This window comes from Hydra vulgaris, chromosome 04 (genome assembly GCF_038396675.1).
Source record: "Hydra vulgaris chromosome 04, alternate assembly HydraT2T_AEP".
Lineage (NCBI taxonomy): Eukaryota > Metazoa > Cnidaria > Hydrozoa > Anthoathecata > Hydridae > Hydra > Hydra vulgaris.
The window spans coordinates 21,463,265-21,485,647 of NC_088923.1; the positions used below are offsets into that span (position 1 = coordinate 21,463,265).

General features: G+C 27.7%; 1 protein-coding gene across 2 annotated transcripts; it reads right to left on the reverse strand.

Annotated features, from left to right (window-relative positions):
* Positions 1–1,947: 1,947 nt before the first annotated feature.
* Positions 1,948–12,977, reverse strand: LOC100199580 (centromere protein F). Of its 2 annotated transcripts, XM_065795769.1 has the most exons (9): positions 12,889–12,930; positions 12,370–12,461; positions 11,498–11,820; positions 11,043–11,370; positions 10,158–10,644; positions 7,370–10,036; positions 6,478–7,233; positions 3,901–5,819; positions 1,948–3,468 (listed from the first exon to the last, which is right to left on the reverse strand). In XM_065795769.1, exons 3-9 carry the CDS (start codon positions 11,561–11,563, stop codon positions 2,450–2,452), a joined length of 7,242 nt encoding a protein of 2,413 aa, XP_065651841.1. In that variant the 5' UTR covers positions 11,564–11,820; positions 12,370–12,461; positions 12,889–12,930; the 3' UTR covers positions 1,948–2,449. The 2 variants fall into 2 exon arrangements, with proteins under 2 accessions (XP_065651841.1, XP_065651842.1); XM_065795770.1 differs by lacking the exon at positions 12,370–12,461 and having other exon boundaries at positions 12,889–12,977.
* Between the last annotated feature and the right edge of the window lie 9,406 nt (positions 12,978–22,383).

Genomic DNA, 22,383 nt, shown 5'->3' on the forward strand with positions numbered 1-22,383 from the left:
TGCTCAAAGTAGTGACTTTTTAATATAAACAAATGGAATATTTATTCGCTTCAGTACATACATCGACTATCTTATAGCCTGCTGCTACAAGGGAATGCTGTTACATCAACTATCTTATAGCCTGTTGCTACAAGGGAGTGCTGCTACATCGACTATCTTATAGCCCGTTGCTACAAGGAAGTGCTGCTACATCGACTAAGGGTTTGGCATGGGGCAGCATCTTTTTTTTATTATTGTTATTTCACTTAATATTTCTAATGTTTAAAAAGCATTCTCTGACGAGAGCGCAACAAGCAAAAAAATAAAATTATTTTAGGCCGCTTAACTGCAGGATTACCACTTTTAGTTTATCAGGAAAGATTCCTTGTTCTAAAGAAAGACTAAAAATGTGCAAAAGCGAAGTATAAAATAAAATATTGATTTAATTATTATATTGCTACTTAATCATCAACTCCATTACGTTTGTTTAATTGTAATAAATTTACAGCATCAAGTAGTTCTTTTTTAGATAACTTATTATTTTCCATAAGATTATTATTAGAGGTTAAGTATTCAAAGCTAGTTTTACTAATTTTTATTTTTGAGGCCAAACTTGGGCCCGTATTAATTAAATATTATTTAGGTTAGTAGAAAAACAAAAAAGCTTTGATAATAGTATTTTGGTTTATTTTTTAATTTATTTTTATTTTAAAATGTTGGTAAAACGTATAAAACACTTTTATAAGTTAAGAATTATTTAGTAAGCTGAATTGATGTTTTATGTTCGTTTTTAAATAATAATTATACCGCATAATTTAGTTGAATTATAAGATATTTTTATAAAATAACAAACTGCGAACATCAATACAAATTATTCGTTCAAAAATTGACTAAAAGATAATCTGGTTACAATATTGACTAAAAGATAATCTGGTTACAATTAGTATGATTAATAAATAATACTAATAATATGGTTTTAATTAGCATAAATACTTGAATAGTTCATTAATATTGCATATTTCTTATGAGGCTTCTTATCTATAGTGAAAGAAGCAAAGAAAAACTTTTTATCTATGATGAAAGAAGCTCACAAAGGAGAAGCAAGATTCTAGTATTAAATCCCCATTTAAATGTGGTTCTTAAGAAGCTATTAAAATTAAGTTTTTAAGAGCTATTAAAATCTGTTTTAAAACTAATTTTACAAATGATTGTGTTTTGATATGAGCACTCAGTCTTCTGTTCTGTAAAATATTTTAACTTTGGTAAGGCATCTTTTTACCATAATATTTTTTATAAGATATATAATGTATGTATACCCAAGTCATTTCGCAAAAACAAACAATTCTAACCAAAAGCTTTGTTTCTAGAAAAAATTTATCAAACTAGTTGACTAAGTAACTAATATATTTGGAAAAAATCAGCTTATGTGTATATATATATATATATATATATATATATATATATATATATATATATATATATATATATATATATATATATATATATATATAGATATATATATATATATATATATATATATATATATACATATATATATATATATATATATATATATATATATATATATATATATATATATATATATATATATATATATATATATATATATATATATATATATATATATATATATATATATATATATGTATATATATCCCACCGCATCCCGCCTCACTTCGAGCACTATATATATATATATATATATATATATATATATATATATATATATATATATATATATATATATATAAATATATATATATATATATATATATATATACATATATATATATATTTATATATATATACATATATATATATATATATATATATATATATATATATATATATGCAAATATTCACTAAAGTAAAATCAAGTCTGTTGATTTTCAACAGAGCATGTAGGATCTTACCACGAGGTCTTATTATTAAGAACTTCATAAAACGTATAGTATGAGTAGCAAGTTATATAGATATATACATAATAAATAATATATTAACAGTGTTGACATAAAACATTGGTAATGCTTACAATATTATTTCATAGAAAATATTTCTGACGGAAAACAGACTATGACCAAAAGCAGAAATAGTTTTTAAAACAAAGTTTGATATCAAAATAAAGTTTCCAAAATGAAAACTAAATAAAAATACAAAAAAGCATTACTATTTTACAAATTAATTATCAAACTTCATACCTACAAAAATGTTATAAAATTTTAAACATCCACAAAAAAAGACTAAATGGACGCAACCTTCTAAAGACATAAATATTTAATCACTCAAAATGCTCTTGAATGGTTGTCATGCCTACTGTATAATAAAAAAATTTAAATTTTACAAGAGTTATTCATAAACTAAAAAACTTTGAGTAATTTTTTCTAAATCAATCAGAATTTGACTATACATCCATTTTCATAAAAGCTTCACGAGCTTATTGTTTATACTATCAATTACCATCTTGCTTTTTTTCAAAGTTAGCTTTTAATTTGTTAACGTAATCATTTCCATTCTTAGTTTTTGTTGGACTTTTGACTAGGGAATCTTGTTTAATAGTTTCTGCTGATTGCGGACGCATGTCAAATGATAGTGCTGCTTTTTTAAGGTAATCTTGACCTGGAGATTTTGTTGGAGATCTATTTATCGGTTTAGGCAGTTGACTGTTCATTGATTTATCGCGCTGCAAAAAAGGATTTGACTGTATGTTTAAAGTTAATTTCTCTTCCGGAGTGTGAGCATAGCTTGAATCAAATTTTCTTATTTTTATGGCTTCGTCGTTCTTCAATAGATAATCATCACGTGGTGTTTTTACAACGCGAAATTCGACGAGTTTTTGTTTTGTATTTGTAACACTAGATTCAGGCTGCCGTGATAGATCTGATGCCTGACCTTGTTTATTATCCTGAGTCGGTGTGCTTGTAGCGTTCTTAATAGGTGTAAAATCGTCAATACCGACTTCACTTAAATTATCGTATGAATAGGCTTTAGGTCGAATGTCAGTATTTTTCGATTCAAAATACAATCCAGATAAAGGTCTAGAACGCGCAAAGTTAACATGCCTCAACTCAAGATCTTGAATTTTTTTAATTAAGTTGTCGACTTGACGACGTAATAATGCATTTTCACGATTAGATTTATCCAGATTGTCACGATAGGCGAGTTCTTTTTCACGAAGATCCTGTTTTAAACTCCGGTTTTCATTTTCCATATCAATTACTCGATCTACTCGAGAACGTAAATCGTAATTGTCAGTTCGAAAATGTGATAACTCGTTAATTTGAGTCTGCATTGAGAGCCTCTCATCTAATATTGCTTCTAAGTCGTACTTCAAACTTTCGTTTTCTGTTTTTATTTCTTCGTAATTAATAAGCTGTTCTTTTAAACTTCTCATTTCAGCTATTAATTTACTATGTTCAGACGTAAGATTAAGCTTCTCTTTTTCCGTTAGACCTTTATCGCTTTGAAGATCTTAAATTTTGAATAAAGTACATTAAAAATTAAAAAAAATAATAAATGCCTATTTCTTATTAGCCGCATTGCTAGCGGGATTTTATGCTGCCCTATGTCGCCACGCCATGTGATATAATAACTTTTATAATCGCGATATAATGGTAATTATACAATATTTTATAAATTTTATATTTTATTATGCATTATTAAAATTTTTGTTTTATATGATTCAAGCTAAATCCTTTATAAAACTTAAATAATTATAACTTAATACTACTTTTTAAATCTATGGCGAATAATCTTTAATTATCATAATTTATCATTATATTATTTGAAATACCTAAACGTTTTCGTCAAAACTACTAAAATAATTTATTAGCAGGACTTTAAGTTCACATTTACAGAATTCAAAAAAAATAAACTTAAAAAAAAATCAACTATATAAAAAACCTTGTATATATTCTTCCTTTGCGTTTAAATCCTCCATCAACTTTATTTTCTCAATTTCAATGTTTTTTTTCTTTTTTTCTAAATCCAGTAATAAATCTTTGATCTGCATGTTTTGTTTGGACAGTTCTTCGTTCCTACCTTCAAGCGAATCAACAACATTTTGAAGTTGAACGATATCATACTTCAAAGAGTCGATATCCATTTCATTTTGCTTCTTTCTTTGTTTATCTTCTTCCATTTTAGACTTAAGAGATTTATTTTCCTGAACAGTGGCTTGAATAAGTGAAGCATCATTTTTGTTTGAATGATCCATTGCATCAATTGTCGCACGCAACTGTGTAATTTCTGCAGACATTTCAACTTCTATTGCATTAGCCTTATCTTTCCACATCTCAAGAGATTCATACAATGTTTGTCTTTCCATCTCCCGCTCCTCTTCAATTGTTTTGATCTGTTCAATTAGCTTCTCGTTTTCTTGTGACATGTTATAAAGTTCTTTTTCCTTGTTTGTGAGATGATGAGTATGTTTTTCGTTTAGTATATCTTTTTCATTAGTCGTTCTCTTCAGAGCAGAAAGTTCTGTTAAAAGCTGATCTTTTTCAATAACGTGAGTGGCTTGCTCATCTTCCAGCTTTAACTCGAGCTCGCATACGTGTTTCGAAAATTTTCGATGTTCTTGTTCAAGCTCTTCTTTCTCAACTTTGAATCTATACATTTTTTGTTGAGTTTCGTCAAAGTTTTTTGTCAAAGTATCAAACTGAGATTTAAGATTGACATTTTCGCTACTTAATGTTGTGATCTTATTCTGGAAATGATCGCATTTTATTTTCCATTCTATTATTTCTTTGTTTTTATTTTCGATGTCTTTCCTTGTTTCATCTTGGCGCGTAATACATTCAATAAGTTCTTTTTGGAACTTAATTAAATCAACTTGCATGGTTTCTTTTTCTTTTTTTTCGCAGAGCAGTGTTTCTTCTTTAGATTTCAAAAGTTGCTCATAACCACGCAACCTTTCTTCAAAAATATCTTCTCTGTTGCGTCTCTCGTTAAGCTGGTTATCTAAAGAGATTTTTAATTGTTTTAAATTTTCGTGTTGATGTTTTTCATTATCTCTTTCACGGCGAGCTGTTTCTAACTCATTGATCTGTTTTTCGCAATTTTTTTTTAATTCTTCCAGCTCAGCTTGCAGCCGTATGTGCTCTTTTAATGCTCCGTGAAGTTTTTCATCCAACTCTATATTTTCTCTTCTATAGACCTCTAGTTGATTCTCCAACTCGTCAAAATCTTGTTGTCCTTGGTCTAAAATATTTTCAAACTCTCCCATAGATCGTCTTGTATACTCCAACTCTTTTACAAGCTCAGTATTTTCTCTTGTAAAATTTTCTTTAGCTTTGTTAAACTCTATTTCGCCTGATAGCAACTTGTTAGCAAGAAAATCTTTTTCTTTCTTTAAGTTTATAATTTCCTGCTCAAGCATGCTGTTTTTGTTTTTAAATGACTTTAGTTCCTCTACTGCTACCTGTTGGCTTTCCATAAGTTCACTATTCGATTTTTGTGTTTTAGCGATCATGTTATCTAAATTATTTTGTTCTCTCTCAAGCTTTTTGATTTTATCTTTAAACAAAGCGTTTTCTCGATTTGCCTCCTGTATTTTTTCTTTTAACGCAAGTAACTCGTTCATTAGTTTTTTGTTTTCTTTGTTCATGTCGCAGTTAAGTTTTTCAAGGCGTTCAACATTTGTTAACTCATTATCTAAGTTTGAAGTTGTCTGTTTTAAAGCACATTTTTTTACTTTGAGTTGTTCCGTTATTTCAGAAAGTTGTGTTGTTAATTCTATTTCTTTCTCTTTATGTCTGCTAATTATGTTTTCTTTTTGTGCGACAACCTGGCTTAACTCGTTAATTTTATGCTGTAAATACCTATAAAATAAAAAAAAAGTTGTTTTTTAAAAAAATATTAAATATTAAAAAAAAAAAAAATTCGAGTAAAACTTTGATGGAAATGGAAAGTTAATACTAAGTGGCCCGCTTTTAGGTTCAGTATTTTTTGGTATTTCATCGCTCATCAGCGTTTTCGTTAAATTTCTTTTTGAATGTTCTAACTTGCTTATGCAAATATAGAACTTGCTTAGAAATATAAATTTATAAAAGTTCCTAATAACCAACCTAAGCTAATGCATAAGTTAACTTAGTCAACCTAAGCTACTGCATATGTTAACTTAGTCAACCTAAGCAACTGCATAAGGTAACGTAAATATACTTTAAGTTAAAAATAACGAGGTTAAAGCGCTGCAGGCAAAAAAATGACATTCAATCTAGCAGTTTTGTTAAAGTCCTATTTTTTTATGATGAAATGCATAATATCAAAAACTTTAGCCCCTAACAACTACGTAAGCGTTCCAACTTAGCTCTAGTTTTCACTATAAATAAAAATTACACAAATTTAAAATATTTTACTAATTGTATATATATATATATATATATATATATATATATATATATATATATATATATATATATATATATATATATATATATATTATATATATATATATATATATATATATATATAGATTACCTAGAATTGTTTTCAGCTATATCTTTCTCTGTAAGTAATTCTTTTTGGGTTTCGTTGTTTCCTTGAATCATTTGTTCAAGTTGCTTTTTTTGTTGTGAAAGATTTTTTGTCTCTTCTTCTAAATCATTAACTTTTAATTTGAATTCATTTATAACGCTTTTGTACTCAGAGTTTTGCTGATTCAAGATATCCCCGTGTTGTTTAGCTTCATTCAGTTTATTTTGAATATCTTGCACGTGTTCTGATTGAGCCGAAAGATCTTTTTTTAACGATCGATTTTCATTCACTAACTTTCCACAGATTTCATCGACATATATTGACTTTTCTTTCCATGTATTGGCATCATCTTGAGTTTCTCTTAAGTTTGATTCAATTGTATCAAGATTCAGGCTTTGTTTTTGATTTTTGTTTTCAAGGTCCTCGTTACGTGACATAAGTTCCTGGCATTCTTTTTGAATCATCTCTACGTTGTGCTTCCAGTAATCAACCTCGCGTTGAGAATTTTTAAGTTTTTCTAATAAGTCTTCATGATATCTATCCTGAACTTTTACTTTTTCCTCGAGCATTTCGCGTTCTTTTATTAAAACAGAACAATGTTCTCCAAGACTTTCAGCACTGTTATTCAATTTATTTAATTCTCTCTTGTAATGCAATTCTGTCACCTCGCTGGCATTTCTTTTAGCCTGGACCTCACGAATTTTTCGGCGATTTTCCAAAATTTCATGTTCTAACGTTTCATTTTTTGCGACTACCTTTCTAAAAAAAGTTGTTTTTTTATTGTTATTTATTACATATTTCATAAACCTACTTTTTTATTTAGTAACTTATTCTTTTTTTATTCAACCCAACCCCTTACTTTAGAAATGTTAACTAATAAGAAAAAAATTAAAACCTGTATGACTCTTCTGCCCTCTCTTGTTTTCTTTGTGCAAGTTTCAAGTCATCTTCTAACTTTCTTATTTCTATCTTTTTATCAAGAACCTCAGAATTAAGCCTTACTATTTCAGTCCTTAGGTCCTCTGCGCTGGCTTCAACTTTCAGATTACGCTCTTTGGTTAATCGTATTTCTTGATTGAATTTGTTCATTAGTTCTTTTTTTTCTAATTCAAACCTCCTTCTTTCTTCAGCCCAAATTGAAATTGCTCCAACTACATTTGAAGAAGGCGCGGGTGGTGGTTTAAAAGGAATTGGCGTTGTTGGCAGTGATGCCGTTCTATTCCTTGAAGTACTCTCCATTTCTGATGAACTTTGTACAATGGAGAAGTAGCCAGGCTGTGGAAGTTTTAGTTCCATTAATGCAGAAGAAGTAGAAAATGGTTTTGTTTTTCTTCCCATTGTGTTAGAATCACTCGTATTATCAAAAAAGTTACCCGAGTCGTTCAAAGTATTTTCTTTTTCAAAATTTTGAATAGAATCTCGAAGCTCTTGAATTAAAATATCTTTTTGCCTAAGTGCTTCTAATGCATCTAAATATTCTTTTTTAAAAACAATAACTTCACTCGGTTGCTCATTTATATCATCATTAGTTTTTGATTCAATAACTGCATTTGTTGTTTGTTTTAAAAAATCTGTATCACGGTAAACATTTAAAACTGCGTTTTTATTTGAAAAGTCTCTTGTGTCTGAAGAAATATCAAAACTGGAGCTTATAGTATCAGGATGAAGATGTTCACTTAAAACATTTGTTGTAGGTAATTTCTTTGTAGTAATTATATCGTTTGTGCAGTTATTATATAAATTAGTGACATCCAACGGAGCAGTACTTTTTTCCTTTGTTGCCTCTTTGCCTACTTTTTGCTCTTTTTGCAATTGAATATGAAGGTTTAATTTATCTATATTTTCTTGTTGGCTATCAACAAGGTCTCTAAGGTTTTTACAATTGACTTCTAATTCATAAATTTCACGATTTTTTTCGTCTAACTCTGAATATAACTCTATAAGAAGGCTTTTATTTTGGTTCTCGCTAAGTTTATCGAACTCTTTTTGGAGCTTTTCAACGCATATTTCTAATTCATCAACAATCAGTTCCTTTTGTTCTAACTTACTTTGGAGTTCAAGAACCTGAGATTCTTGTTTTCGTTTATCTTCGTCAAACGTTTGATTATTTTGGTTGATTTTTTCTTGTAAATCAGCTATTAATATTTCTTGTTCAGCCAATTCACCAAATAAATCATTAACACAATTTTCTTTTTGATTTAACTCACTACCTAATTCTTTTACAAACTTATCTTTTTGGGATACCTCGTTAATTAAATCTTTAACAATATCGTCTTTTTGTCTTACCTCGATGACTAATTCCTTAACAGCTTTGTCTTTTTGGGCTGTCTCGGTGGCTAGTTCATCCACTAACTTATTCTTTAGTGCTAGAGTTTCGCTCAATTCAGTAAACAGATTATTTTTTTGTTCTACTTCCAATTTCAAATCTTTTATTAAAGCACCATTTTTGTGAATTTCTTTTGTGAGCTGCAATTTTTCTTCATTTAGTTGAGCTATATTTTGTTCGTAAAGATTGACAGATTTCTTTAAGTCATTCAATTCTTCCAAAACAACGTTGAATTGCACTTCACACTGACGCTTTTGATTTGAAAGAATATCGATTCGCTGGTCTCTTTCACTTAATAAATTCTTCATTGAATCAATTGAATTCGTTAATGTTTTCAATTCACTAGAGAGTTTTTGATTCGTTTTTTGAAAATAATAATTTTCAACATCATGAGCTGATTCATCCTTCCAATTGAATGTTTGCACTAAATGAAGCTCGCTAGTTTCAGCTTCTTTTTCAAGATTTAGAACTGCGCATTCATTTGTGAATGTAGTTTCTTTTTTCGTATCAGGCATTTCGCAAACAATTACTTGATTGTTAGTGTGCAAATTAGAAACACTTTCACATAACTTCTTTTGTAAAATAATAATTTCTTTTTGCAAGCGATTTCTTTGCATTTCACAACTTTCGAATTTTTTAACTACACTTGTGTATTGCGTTTTTGATTCTTCCATCTGGATTTTCATCGCTATCATATCATTTTCCAAAGTACTTATTTGTTCTCGCAGATGTTCTGCTTCTTTTTTACTTTTGTTTCTTTGTTCATCACCTAGTTCACAACTTTTACGCAATGTTTCAATGGTTTTGTAGGCTATGTCGAGTTCCTGCTCTAGTTCGCATTTTATGCGAGTATGACTTAATACTTCATTTTCTAATCTTTCTAATCTTGATTTAGCATGATTTGTCTCGTTAATTAATCTTCCACTCGCGTCTTTTTCTCTTTCTAATACTGTTTCTAAATCTTTTATTTTAATTTCAAGAGCATTCTTAGAATTAACAATAGAGTCAAAGTCTGTTTGTTTATCGTTTATCTCTTGTTGAAGTCTGAATTCGCGTTTGATCTGTTCGTTAATTTTGTTAAGAAGATCTTTTATCTTGCAATTTAATTTTTCAATGGTCATTTTTTTTAAGCCATCTTCATAGAGAAGATTATCAGTTGTAAGTGTCTGTGTTTGAAGCTCGTGGCGAGCAGTTTCCAGATCTTGTTTCAAACTTGAATTTTCGTTGGTTAGATTTCTAAGTATCAAGTTATTTATGTATATATAGTATATTAAACATATATAGTATAATTATTACTTTGATTTTTTTTTAAATACAAAATATTTGTCCCCATTTAAATTAAATAAAAATAGTTTACCTAGTTTTCAAGTCATTATCTTTTATTGATGCTTCATTTTGCAGTTTTAAACGATTGAAGCTTTCTTCGATTTGCTTGGTGTACATGGTTTGTTCAATAAACATTTTATGCTCGGTACTTATGTTCGACTCAAGCTGTTCGATTTTTTTTTGTTTTTCAGCCAAGTGAAGGTCTAATTTTTTCAAAACGTTTCTAAGCTCGAAGTTTTCTTTTTCAAAATCAGTACGTTCTTTTTCTAATCGACAGCACTCCGATTGCAACGTTGCTTGTTTTTGTAGTAGTTCGTTGTATAACTTACTTCTATCAGCTGTAATAGATTTATATTCTGACTTGAGCAAACTATTTTCTGTAGATAGTTTGTTTAAAGTTTCTGCTTGCAAATGCAAATCGTGATGATACTTCTCACATAAGCTTTTGTAATGTTCACTTTGAGCAGAAAATTTCTGGATTTCTTCATCTTTCTGCTGCATTACTTTTGTGTCATCAGCTAAATAGATTAACATAATACTTAACTAAATAATTACCATAAAAATACATTAACAATAAAACAATAAATTAACTATTGACTAAATGAGTCTTGAAAATAATTAGTTGGTGGTTTTGAAGTATGAGTTTTTCTACTTGATTTTAGTTTAAAGGAAACAAACGTATTTAATCGGAAAGCTAAATGGTGTCCAAAAAGCACGTGAAAGCTTTCGCTTTTGTTAAAGTTTCTCAACCTTATTGTAAACTACATATCTGTATGATACATATCATACATATTGTAAATCTACATATTTCCTTTGCCTAAAGTAAGATATAACGGATACGATAGGGTAGTGTCGGTTTTTTAAAAAAAGCAACATTATTTATGCAATTTAATGTCATCTTATATAAAGTACTTACATAGCAATTTTAAGTATTGGTTCTCTTCTGCCAAATTGCGCAGTTCATTTTCTAAATGTGGTATGGCGTCATTTTCAAAAGAAATTTTCTTCCTCAGTTCATTATTTTCAGCTATAATTTTGACAAGTTCAGAATCACAGTGTTTATTCTGTGTCTTAAGTCGCTCAATTTCCGTAACAAGCAGCTTGCCATTCTCAGTTAACTTGCGTATAACTTTATCTTTATGTAAATTTTCGCATCTGTAACGAATTTTTTCTTCCTCATAGCGAAAAAAGTCTTCTTTAATCTTTCTTAAGTCTTCCGTAAGTCCCTTTTTTTCTTTATCAACCTAAATTATTAAACAAGTTTTCAAAAATATCTTTAGCATTCTAAATTTCAAACTAAAAACCTTTTACCAAATATGATCTAAAAGACGACAAACCTTATAAATTTAATGCAAAAAATAAATGACGAACCTGATTAAAATATTGTAGAAGTGTCGTTCTAAATCTCTCTTCCATTATACACTTAAAATCATGCATAAGGCAAGCACTGTTGAAGCTATTTATATACTCCTTGTCTTATTATTGTTGTATATTTATAAGTAATTAGTAATCTTAATTAATTGACATATTATAAAAACTTTGTCATTTGATAAAATCATTATTGCCAACAAATAAAGCAAGTTGGTATTTCCATTTTAAAACCATTGATTTTCATAAACACTTGTTTCGATTCAAAAAACGTTTCCAGAGCAATTCTCTCCTCAAATTTTGTTAGTGGAAGTTGAGACAATTGTCTGAAATATAAATAATAGTCTCATACGTTGGTTGATCATCAATTCGTTAAACGGTTTTAAATAATACATTCAAATATAAATATAAAATAAATAATTTATTTAAACTAATCTTATAAATTTATTTCAAACTTTAGTACGAACACAAAAACTTGAAGTTGATTTAGTTATTATCAATTTAAAGTGAATATTACACAAACCGGGTTTAACTTGTTACCACCATTCTTATGCTATAATCGATTGATACCAAAATTCAGAGGAAAAAAAATTGCTTGCAATTTAAAAAATAAATGTTGGCAAATTTAAACAGTAGTTGGCAAATTTGAACCTTTAGTTGGCAAAAACAGATACGTCACCCCCTCCTCCATGTAAGTTCTCTTCGGGGCGCCCCTGTCAGTGTATTACGCTGTTGTTGTTTGAAGTGTAATATTGTGCATTATAAACTGTATGCATTATATTATCAAAAAAAAATTGGAGCTTGGTATTAGTTGAGAAAAAAGGAAGGTGAAAAAATGTTATGAGCAATACCGATTGATTTTAAATACTTCTAACCTCAAATAGATTCTTTACAATAAAATTGTTTAGCTTTCCGTCATTATTCTTTTATACCAGATCAAATTTGAAGTATTCAAAATAATGAAACGCTGTAATAATTTTAAGAATAAAAAATAAATAAATAAAAATAAAAAGTTAAAGAATGTTAGAAAAGCAATTTTTAGTGAGATTTAAAAAACTTTTTGTTATTTTTTTCTGAAATAATTTAATTAATACAATTCAAATGAAGAATATAAATTGTATAATAATAATAAAGAATTGAAACAAGATAATATTTTAGATTCAATCCCCTACCATTTAAAAATTTACAAATAAAAAAACGCAATAATAACAAAACATGTTAACGTCTTATGTGCAGTGCTGAATTATTTATGTAAAACTGAAAGCGTTAATTAAAAATATAAATAAACAACAATAGCTATAAATAAACAACAATAGCAATACTGCTCTTATTTATTTCTTAATAAAAAATAAAGCAGAATATTAAAGTAAACAAATTCAAAAATTTATGTTTACCTTTCCACCATTTTGAATTAAAATAACACTCAATGAATGCGCACAAGCGTTCCGTTAAACGAGATTCTACACATCTTCTGAACAGACGCAGAGAATTTTATATTTGATACCATAGTTGGAGCAACAAAGTTTTTTCAATTCATTTTCAAGTAAACGTAACAAGTATCCACAACTGAAAAAATTATTTATTTATTATTATTATTATTTTTTTTTATTATTATTTTTTTTTACGATAGATTTCATACGAAAACAAGATGACTTGAAACGTTGGTATTCTAAATATCTTGTTCTTTAAAACGAGTGTGTAAAAAATGGTCAGTTTAAGCAACAAGGATATGATTGAAACATACTTACAAGCCAGCGATACGGTTTGGTACCAATGTTATTTGAAGCTTTGATTTAGAGGTTTTATAACTCCGTGTATCTATCGAATTTCAAATATCTGTTTATGAAATATATTGTTCGTAAAAAATCTTATATTACCAAAATACAATGAAAACTAATAACAAGACCCATTCCTAAAAAGATTCATTAAAAAGTTTTTTTTTTAAGTTATAAAGAGTTTATTTTTCTTATATATTATATCAAATATATCGTGCAGCCCTAGTTTAAAATGTGCAAGGTATATGGCAATTTAAACTATCGTTATGAAGCTTTCGCTTTCTCAAAATTCTATATATATATATATATATATATATATATATATATATATATATATATATATATATATATATATATATATATATATATAATTAGTAAAAAACACTTATCTAACTTTTATCTTCGACTTGAAGTTTCACCATTGCTGGATCATCAGGAAGAGTGATATATATATATATATATATATATATATATATATATATATATATATATATATATATATATATATATATATATATATATATATATATATATATATATATATATATATATATATATATATATATATATATATGTATATATATATATATATATATATATATATATATATATAACTATATATATATATATATATATATATATATATATATATATATATATATATATATATATATATATATATATATATATATATATATATATATATATATATTTACACAGTGGTTTTCATAAATTTAGACACACTCATTTTTTTTTACATATATGTAAGAAAATACTTAAAATAAAAATAAAATAAAAGTGCTACCGCTATGTTTGATATATAATTTAATAGAGGAAGTGAAACTCTATTATAGAGTACCTTAATTTTTTTTACAGGACGTTTATTACTCATTCTATACCAGTTAACACAAAAAAATTAATTGATAAGCTTGATTTTATTATATTTATAAATTTAGACGCACAATCAAAAAAGTCTTATATCTTGTTAATTGATTGTTAATTAGTAGTTTTTTATCCATATTTCTCATTAATAGACCTAAATTAATTGATTTTTGTCAAAAAAAACCATATATATAAATATGACTTACCTGGAATTAGTTAATCATTATTTAATAAATAAACAAAAGTTAAGTTAGTTTTGCACTAAAAAGACGCGAAAAATGGGCAAAAGACGTATCCCTCAAGGTGAAAGATGGCAAATTATTGCTCACATCAAAGAAGGAACCAAAAGTAATAAAGAAATCGCCAGGTTAATTGAAGTTTCTGAGAAATGCGTTTGGACAACGAAGCAAAACTTTCTTTATGGTGGTGTCATCGAGAAAACGAGGCCAGGTAGACCTTTGTCAACCACCAGAAAGGACGATAGTGCCTTTTTTAGAGCTGTCAGAGCTAATCCAAGAATTAGTTACAAAGAATCGACCACATAATTCAATACAACGCGAAATACATCTATTTCTCAAAGCACAGTCCACCAAATACTTATCAAATACAAGATTGGAGTCTACTCTGCTTTGAAGTAACCGCTCCTGCGTCCATATGATAAACAAAGGAGACTAAAATAGTGTCATGAAAGAAGGTATTAGACAATAGAACAATGGAAAAACATTGTGTGGAGAGATGAGAGTAACTTTGAGCTTATCAATCGCAAATCTAACATAACAGTCAAAAGAATGGCTCACGAAAAGCATTACGCCAGGTACATTAGACCGACTGTACAAAGTGGAAGAGGCTTGATAGGATTCTGGTCATGCTTCAATTACAAAGGTGTTGGTATGTGCCAAACCATTCTCCGTCCTTAAGGAGACCTGGTATAGGGTCCCAGAAGCGATGTGCAAAAATCTTGTTGAGTCTATGCCTAGAAGAGTTTTTAGTTGTATTAAAGCAAAAGGCGGATACACAAAATATTGATTGGTTCATAAATTACGCCTCCTAATGTATTGTGCGTCTAAATTTATGAATATTTTTTTTGTCTTATTATTTTAATACCATGTAATTGTACCTAATTATTACTTAGTATTTGTATTTTTTTGTAAATTTTTTTAAATTTTTTATTCTGTATGTATTTATCTAATAAATAGAAAAAAAAATTAACCGAAATCTTTTTTCGCTATTGTTTTATCGTTAAAAAACTGAAAATTTCTATTCTCAAATATGAGTGCGTCTAAATTTATGAAAACCTCTGTATATATTAGTGTAATGACTTTTTTACAACCTTGCTTCCCTGTGTGACAGTTTAATGAGCTTTCATTAAAGATTAGATAAAATTTTACTTTCAAGGTGGTTTAAATAAAATACGCACAAAATAATTTCAAAATTTTATTTATTAGCTTTTTTGCCTAATTTTTAAGGTCCTTTAAGCCGATACAAAATTGAATACAAACTTCAGAGTGACATTTTTGCAACATTTTATAAGGTCATCAAACATACAAGGAAATCAATTATTTACAATAATTGACTTCCAAAAAAACATTGGACAAGATGAATCTTAATGAGAGGTTGTCCTTGTTGCGGCAGGAGTCATGCAGGTTTTGCAAAACTTTGATCGCACACTCACTTTGCTTTGAGCAATGTTGATCTTAAATTCGTATATTTCCAATTAGTTTTGCAAGCATCTGAGACCTTTTGGATAGTCATTTAGCACTGCAGATAGTTCATTGAAATCTACAGCGCATAACAATTGACTGCTAAACCATTGGTTGGCGTATGAGTAGGAGCGAATAAACAAATTTTACGCTGTCTGTTATGGATTTCAGGCATCCGGTTATGGGTTTCTAATACATCATGAAGTCCTTCTGCGATGGTTTACTCCATTACTTCAGTTGAAGCATACTCACAAAGTATTTCTTTACTCGAGCAGCTCTTATATATATATAGCTTTGTGTATTACTGACTGGCATGAGATTGGGATTTCATTGCCCTCACCAAAAAGTTTTGTTTCTTTCTGCAGTTTTGGTGCTCTCTCTCCGTTCTTTAGTCGTGGATTCAAGAAATTTGAAGCGTCCAATGAATTGGTTTTTCTGGGCATGCAACTTTCACTCATGGATGCTTTGTAAACTGCAAATTTGCCTCTACTTGATGGCGTTTGATATATATATATATATATATATATATATATATATATATATATATATATATATATATATATATATATATATATATATATATATATATATAAATATATATATATATATATATATATATATATATATATATATATATATATATATATATATATATATATATATATATATATATATATATATATATATATATATATATATATATATATATATATATATATATATATATAGTTATTAGCTCACATACATACGTGGGATAAATTGTACAAGTTCTTTTTCATCATATGCTTCAAATTTTGAATTGTTAGATCCATTACCATTATTATGTCTGCTCAACGTGGTGTTTAACATCATTAAAATCCAAAAAATTAAAATTCTTTCTGAAAGGACACTTCTATATATAAAAAATGTTGATTTTCAAACACTGGCGTATTTTTTGCAGAAAAAGTAGTTGATTGAAAATTCAACAGTTTAGTCATTTTTACTGTTTTTGACTGATTAGAAATCCGGCAGTTGGTATTTTTTAGAAGAAATAATAACTGTAGGCACTTCATTCACGTGACAAATTCCGTAGACAGAATTTGCGCAGTTTTTTATATATAAAGAAGACTTTTTCAGATTAAATTTAGACCGATTTTTTTAATCTATTATGCCAGAGTAAAACGTTTTACGAAAAGTAAAATGATTAATCTTTCATAAAATATCTGCTAGAATTTTCAATATCAGTTTATCTGGCTGTAGGAGCGGTTTTAATCAAGTTTTTGTAATTATTTTAGCTTAAAGTTATTTTATTTGCGTTCTAGCATCCTTTAAAATAATATATAACGATTTTTCTTTATTTCTATTTTTTTTTTTTTTTTTTTTTTTTTTGGTTTTGGTTTTGTGATGAATAAGTTGGTCTAAAATAAATTTAAAAAAATTAAATTTTTGCTATTCGGGTATTCAGCTTAATTTTTAAATTTAAGTTAAAACCTGCTAAATCCCGTCCTCTTCTTCCTTTCAGTCCGTCTTAATATAGTTTCAAAAAATTTTTTTGGTAATTAATTTGCAAAAACAATATAATAATTTAATTGTATAATACAGTATTAGTATAAAATTAACCTTATCATAATGAATTATAAAGAACTATATTATTGGTATCTATGCTTGAGTGATAAATCTTTGAAAATAGTGTCCTCGAATTTCAGAAGCCGATTCTCCAATTTGTTTACAGTAACTGAAAATAATTTGAGCTTGTGCAATAAAATTAAAATTGTTGTAGATAAATTTAAATCGTTAAAAAAAAATAATAAAAGAAAAGATATATATAAGCTGATGCTCTTTAAACCGCCTATTTCGGAAACTAGTTGTGAATTATGCATAGCAAGTGAAAAAAATAAAACAAAGGGTAAAAAAAGAAAATTGAACCAACAAACCTCGAAAAACTGTTTTAAAAAAAATAAAGATTTTAATTTAAGTTTTCTTCTCCATGATCGCAGAATAATAACATTTCAAAACGGAAGGTATTCTAATGATACAAGAGAAGTTATTATGGAGTTAGTTTCTTTGAATGTCAGCATGAACAAAGTTAATGAAGTTATCACAATTGTTTTAAAAAAACTAGCAAAGATAGATATAGAGAAGCTTTCCTCAATTGTTACAAAATCTTGATCTATGACTGAGGCTTTAGCACTTGCTCAACTTCAAGTTGCAGAAGAAATGATAAACGCTGTAGAAATTAATTCGGGCAATTTTCTTCACAGTGACAGTACCACTAAACATCATAGACATTTTAGAAATTTCCAAGTTACTACCACAAATGGAAGTACTTTATCTTTTGGATTATGTGAAATGGCTGGCAAATTGTACTATTAATGCGTTAACCAAAATATTAAATGATATATGTAGGGATGCGTGAATTTCAATTTTACGTTAGCCGAAATATGCTTAAAAAAGTGTTTCCAAATTTTTCATGAAGCGTCAAAGTCATCCTCTGCCTTAACAATATTACTAAACTTGTTGATGGTTTAAGAATAGATATAGTTGTTTTTTATAATCTTCATATTTCAATTAATAATTTTAGTATAAAATACATTTAAGTATTTACAAATAAATGACATTTACGACAAGCTGAAAAAGTTGATCAAAAAGGAAAACAAAGTTATCATAGAAGTAAAAGTTTGTTCTCGACAATTTTTAAAACTTCATCGAGAAAAAGTATTTTTCTTTTAATATTGAAAATTTAAGGAAATTTTATTGATTGGAATATATGCTAAAATCGCTGGCAATTTTGGTAGTAGATTCACTTTTTCTGAAAAAAAAGTAGTAGTAATTATGCCGTGAAATGTTTTGATTCTGATGTCACGTGACAATTGAACTAGTTTTTAATTGGACTTTTTTAAATCTGTATTGGTTTAGCAAAATAAATATTATTTATAATTAATATATTTTATAGCATTGCAGTTCATATGAATTCAGAAAAAAGTTTTCCTGTTACGTTTTTTAAAACTGGGCTTTCAAAGCAGTATTTAATAGACAATTTTACATTTGCCCCAGATAATAATGAAAACAAATGCTACAATGGACATGTTTTGTTATTGTTACAATATTATATTATATGCATTATATTATATTATATGTATTATATATTATATATATATACACATATATTATATGTGACATTTTAGAAAGTAGCAGCAAGGAAAACGATTTTTCTAACTTTGTATGTTCTTTACTAAAAACTGCCATGTCTGATCTTGGGCCAGTTAATCCACTGTTTAATTTAAAGCTTAAAGATATGAGGAAAAAGTTACTGCCTAAAGTTATAACTGGGAAGGTTTAGAAAAAGGCGAGCAATCAGATTTCATTGAAATGTCTAATTTTTTTTGTAAATTGCATTTATTATCTAACTTTGCAACAGAAACTGATAAAACAATTAACTCATTCGAAAAGTAAGTAGTAGTTATGAAAGTAGTAGTTATGAAAATATTTTTGCATTCAATACTACTGAATCAGGTGCCACTAGATTAATAAGAACTGCATGTAAGGGGAAGTGATGAAGCTGGAGTTGCTGGGTATTTTAATGCATTTCTTGCTGGTAAGGACAAAGTTAAGTGTATGCTTGCACCCTTTGTTTTAACAGATTTAATATATTATATTATAATGCTGCAGCTTTTTATTTTCATTCAAAAGATATTTTAGAGTTTTTTCAAAATTGGCCAAATCAAAATAATCTTTTACTTGCAGTTAAAGAAGATATTAGCAACAAATTATATTTAGCAGAAGTGCGGGCTCTTGGAATAGTTGATAAAATAATTACAGGTCCACTTTGGCGGATAATTGAATCAAAAAAGAGTATTCTTGATATGAATCCATTTTTGTTAACCCTAAAAATGAAACTTTCAGATTTGTGTAAAAACGCATCATCGATTATGATCTCGAAAACACCTATATTCAGTCCAAGTGATGTTAATATTCATAAAGATATTTTGTATGATAAATTATTTGAAAAGACTAACGACACTACTTTAAATATTTTAACACAGCAGACATTAGAAGTAATTTGTCATTCTTTGTTAGTTGTTCTGGAAAGACAATCTGCTTATCAACTTCCTGTAGGTTAATATTAGCATCCTTCTGATAATATAAGTAAGGCTGCAGAGAATGTTCCAACAACAAACAAAGCGTCAGAAAGTGACTTTGTGGTATTAGATCTTTTAATTTGTACAAAGCCAAATGCCAAAATACAAACTATACAAGCGTATTCTATGTGGTATAAAAACAAAACACAAGACTGGTTGGATAAAAAGACTAAAGTTAAGCCTGACTCATTGCTAAAAAAGCTTCAACAAACTTTAATAAAATAAAAGATAAATACAAACAACGTCATTTAGAATTAAAGTTTGAAATGAGTGAAAGGTTGTATGAAAAGCATTAAGCTAAAAAACAGCTGAAGATAAAGCCTTCTTAAAAAAGCTAAATCGGTTAATGAGTTGTTAAAATTGAGGACGAAGGTGTGGTTTACCTCAAAAGAAGCAGATGATGAATATGTTTTGTTAGTTGACACATTTAAAAGCAAAAAAATATTAAGAGCACAGTTGGATTTTTATAGGCATGTTATGGAAGTTAAATGTGAACATAAATATTTTTACAAAACTAAAATGCATGGTAGTAAGCGAATAGACTTAACAAACTATGAGTTTTTCAGTAATTTACCATCATTTATTAGAACAAGGAATTTTTTTAGAGCCCATTGAGAGAAGAGTTATTCTTATTGAAAGAAAAGAACGAAATATTTTGATTGCAAAACAGAAAGAAGAGTTAAGTGAAAAATTAAAGAATGCAAGACTGTCTCAATTAGCAAATCAACAAAAAACAAACATTTTGGCTGTCATTCTAAATGATGTTAATTATCTTGTTGGGAAATTTATTCAACATAAAATAATGAAAATGGACACTAAAAAATACTTTTGGTGTACAGGTGAAGTTCTTTGAGTAAACAAGTCAACTCCTAACTTAAAAAAAACTTTGTTTGATGTGGTCTATGAGACTAAGGAAAATTAAGTATGGACTTTTCCATTGCTTGTTGACCTTGAAAAAGGAAAGGTTATAGTTTTGTAAAAAGCCTATTTTACAATTTATTTGAAATAATTACTAGTTATATATATTATTAGTAATATTTTATTAGAAATATATTACATATATTATAAATTATATAATATTATTATAAATTAGTCGTATATATTAATCTATAATATTTATATCTATAACGTTTATAGTTGTTATAACGTATCGTATATAGTTATTATATATCATTAGTGATATTATATTATAAATATATAATAAATTATATAATATTATTATAAATTAGTCGTATATATTAATCTATAATATTTATATCTATATTGTTTATAGTTATTATAACGTAACATATATAGTTATTATATATATCATTAATATTATTATAGTAGAAATATTATAAATTATAACATATTATTATAAATTAGTCGTATATATTACCGTCAACGGGGGTGACTATGAACAGCGGGGTGACTATGAACATCAGTACCAAGTTAACTAAAAGGTGAAACAACACACACAATAGATCTAAATTGTGTGTTATTTTAATCCAGTTGCATTAAATATAATATTTGGAACCTAATTTTAGGCTGCGCAAAATATTTTCCTTTTTCGGCTTTTATTTATCGCATATCAACAGCATGAGTTACATTGTTCGGGTAGTTTGTTGACTTATCAAGCTATATCTTAAGAAGCGCGTATCAAAACACGATAAAGGTTGCTACACATCAAGTTCAGGTACATATTGTTCTAATGATTTCAAAACTGAGGGTGTAGTTTGTCTGTAAATGATTATTTGCTCATTTAAAAATAGCATTTTTTTAAATCAAGAATTCGAGTTTATTTTTTTATTAATTTAAGGAACTATGCCTCGAAATTAGAAAAGAAAGGAAAATAGCCGAGGTTACAAAACAAAATACACTCAAAAAGACTTACAAGCAGCAGTTAATAAAGTGAAAAACCACGGGTTTACTATCAGGAAGGCAGCCAAAGCTTATAACATTCCGCTAGGAACTCTCCATAAAAATGTAAAACTTAAAAATCAAGTTCCAAAAAAGCATGGTGGACAAACCAGACTTGACAGTTCTACAGAAAATTTAATTGTTCAAACAATTACTTATATGACAGATTGGAGGGTGCTTCTTGATTCTTTGGACATTCGACTTTTAGTTAAATGTTATTGTGATAAAAAGAAAATAACAGACTTTATATTTAAAAATAATATGCCTGGTGTAGATTGGGTTCAGTCTTTCATGAAAAGACATTGTCTGACAAAAAGGGTTGTTGACAATGTAAAGCATAATAGGGCTTTAGTCAATGAAGAAACCCTTAACCGTTATTTTAACAACTTATACCAAGAGTTAAAGGATATACCTTCAGAAAACAAATATAATTATGACGAGACCAATATAACAGATAACCCAGGGTCCAAAGCTGTTATTGTTCGTCGTGGACATGGGCACCGCGTTAAAAACAA

Excerpts from the sequence above, each read along its gene's own strand:
- LOC100199580 (XM_065795770.1), bottom strand. The coding sequence starts at position 11,563 with ATGCATGATTTTAAGTGTATAATGGAAGAGAGATTTAGAACGACACTT. Across the intron at positions 7,234-7,369 it reads AGGGCAGAAGAGTCATACAG|AAAGGTAGTCGCAAAAAATG; the intron begins GTTTTAATTTTT and ends AACTTTTTTTAG. Across the intron at positions 5,820-6,477 it reads ATAGCTGAAAACAATTCTAG|GTATTTACAGCATAAAATTA; the intron begins GTAATCTATATA and ends TTTATTTTATAG.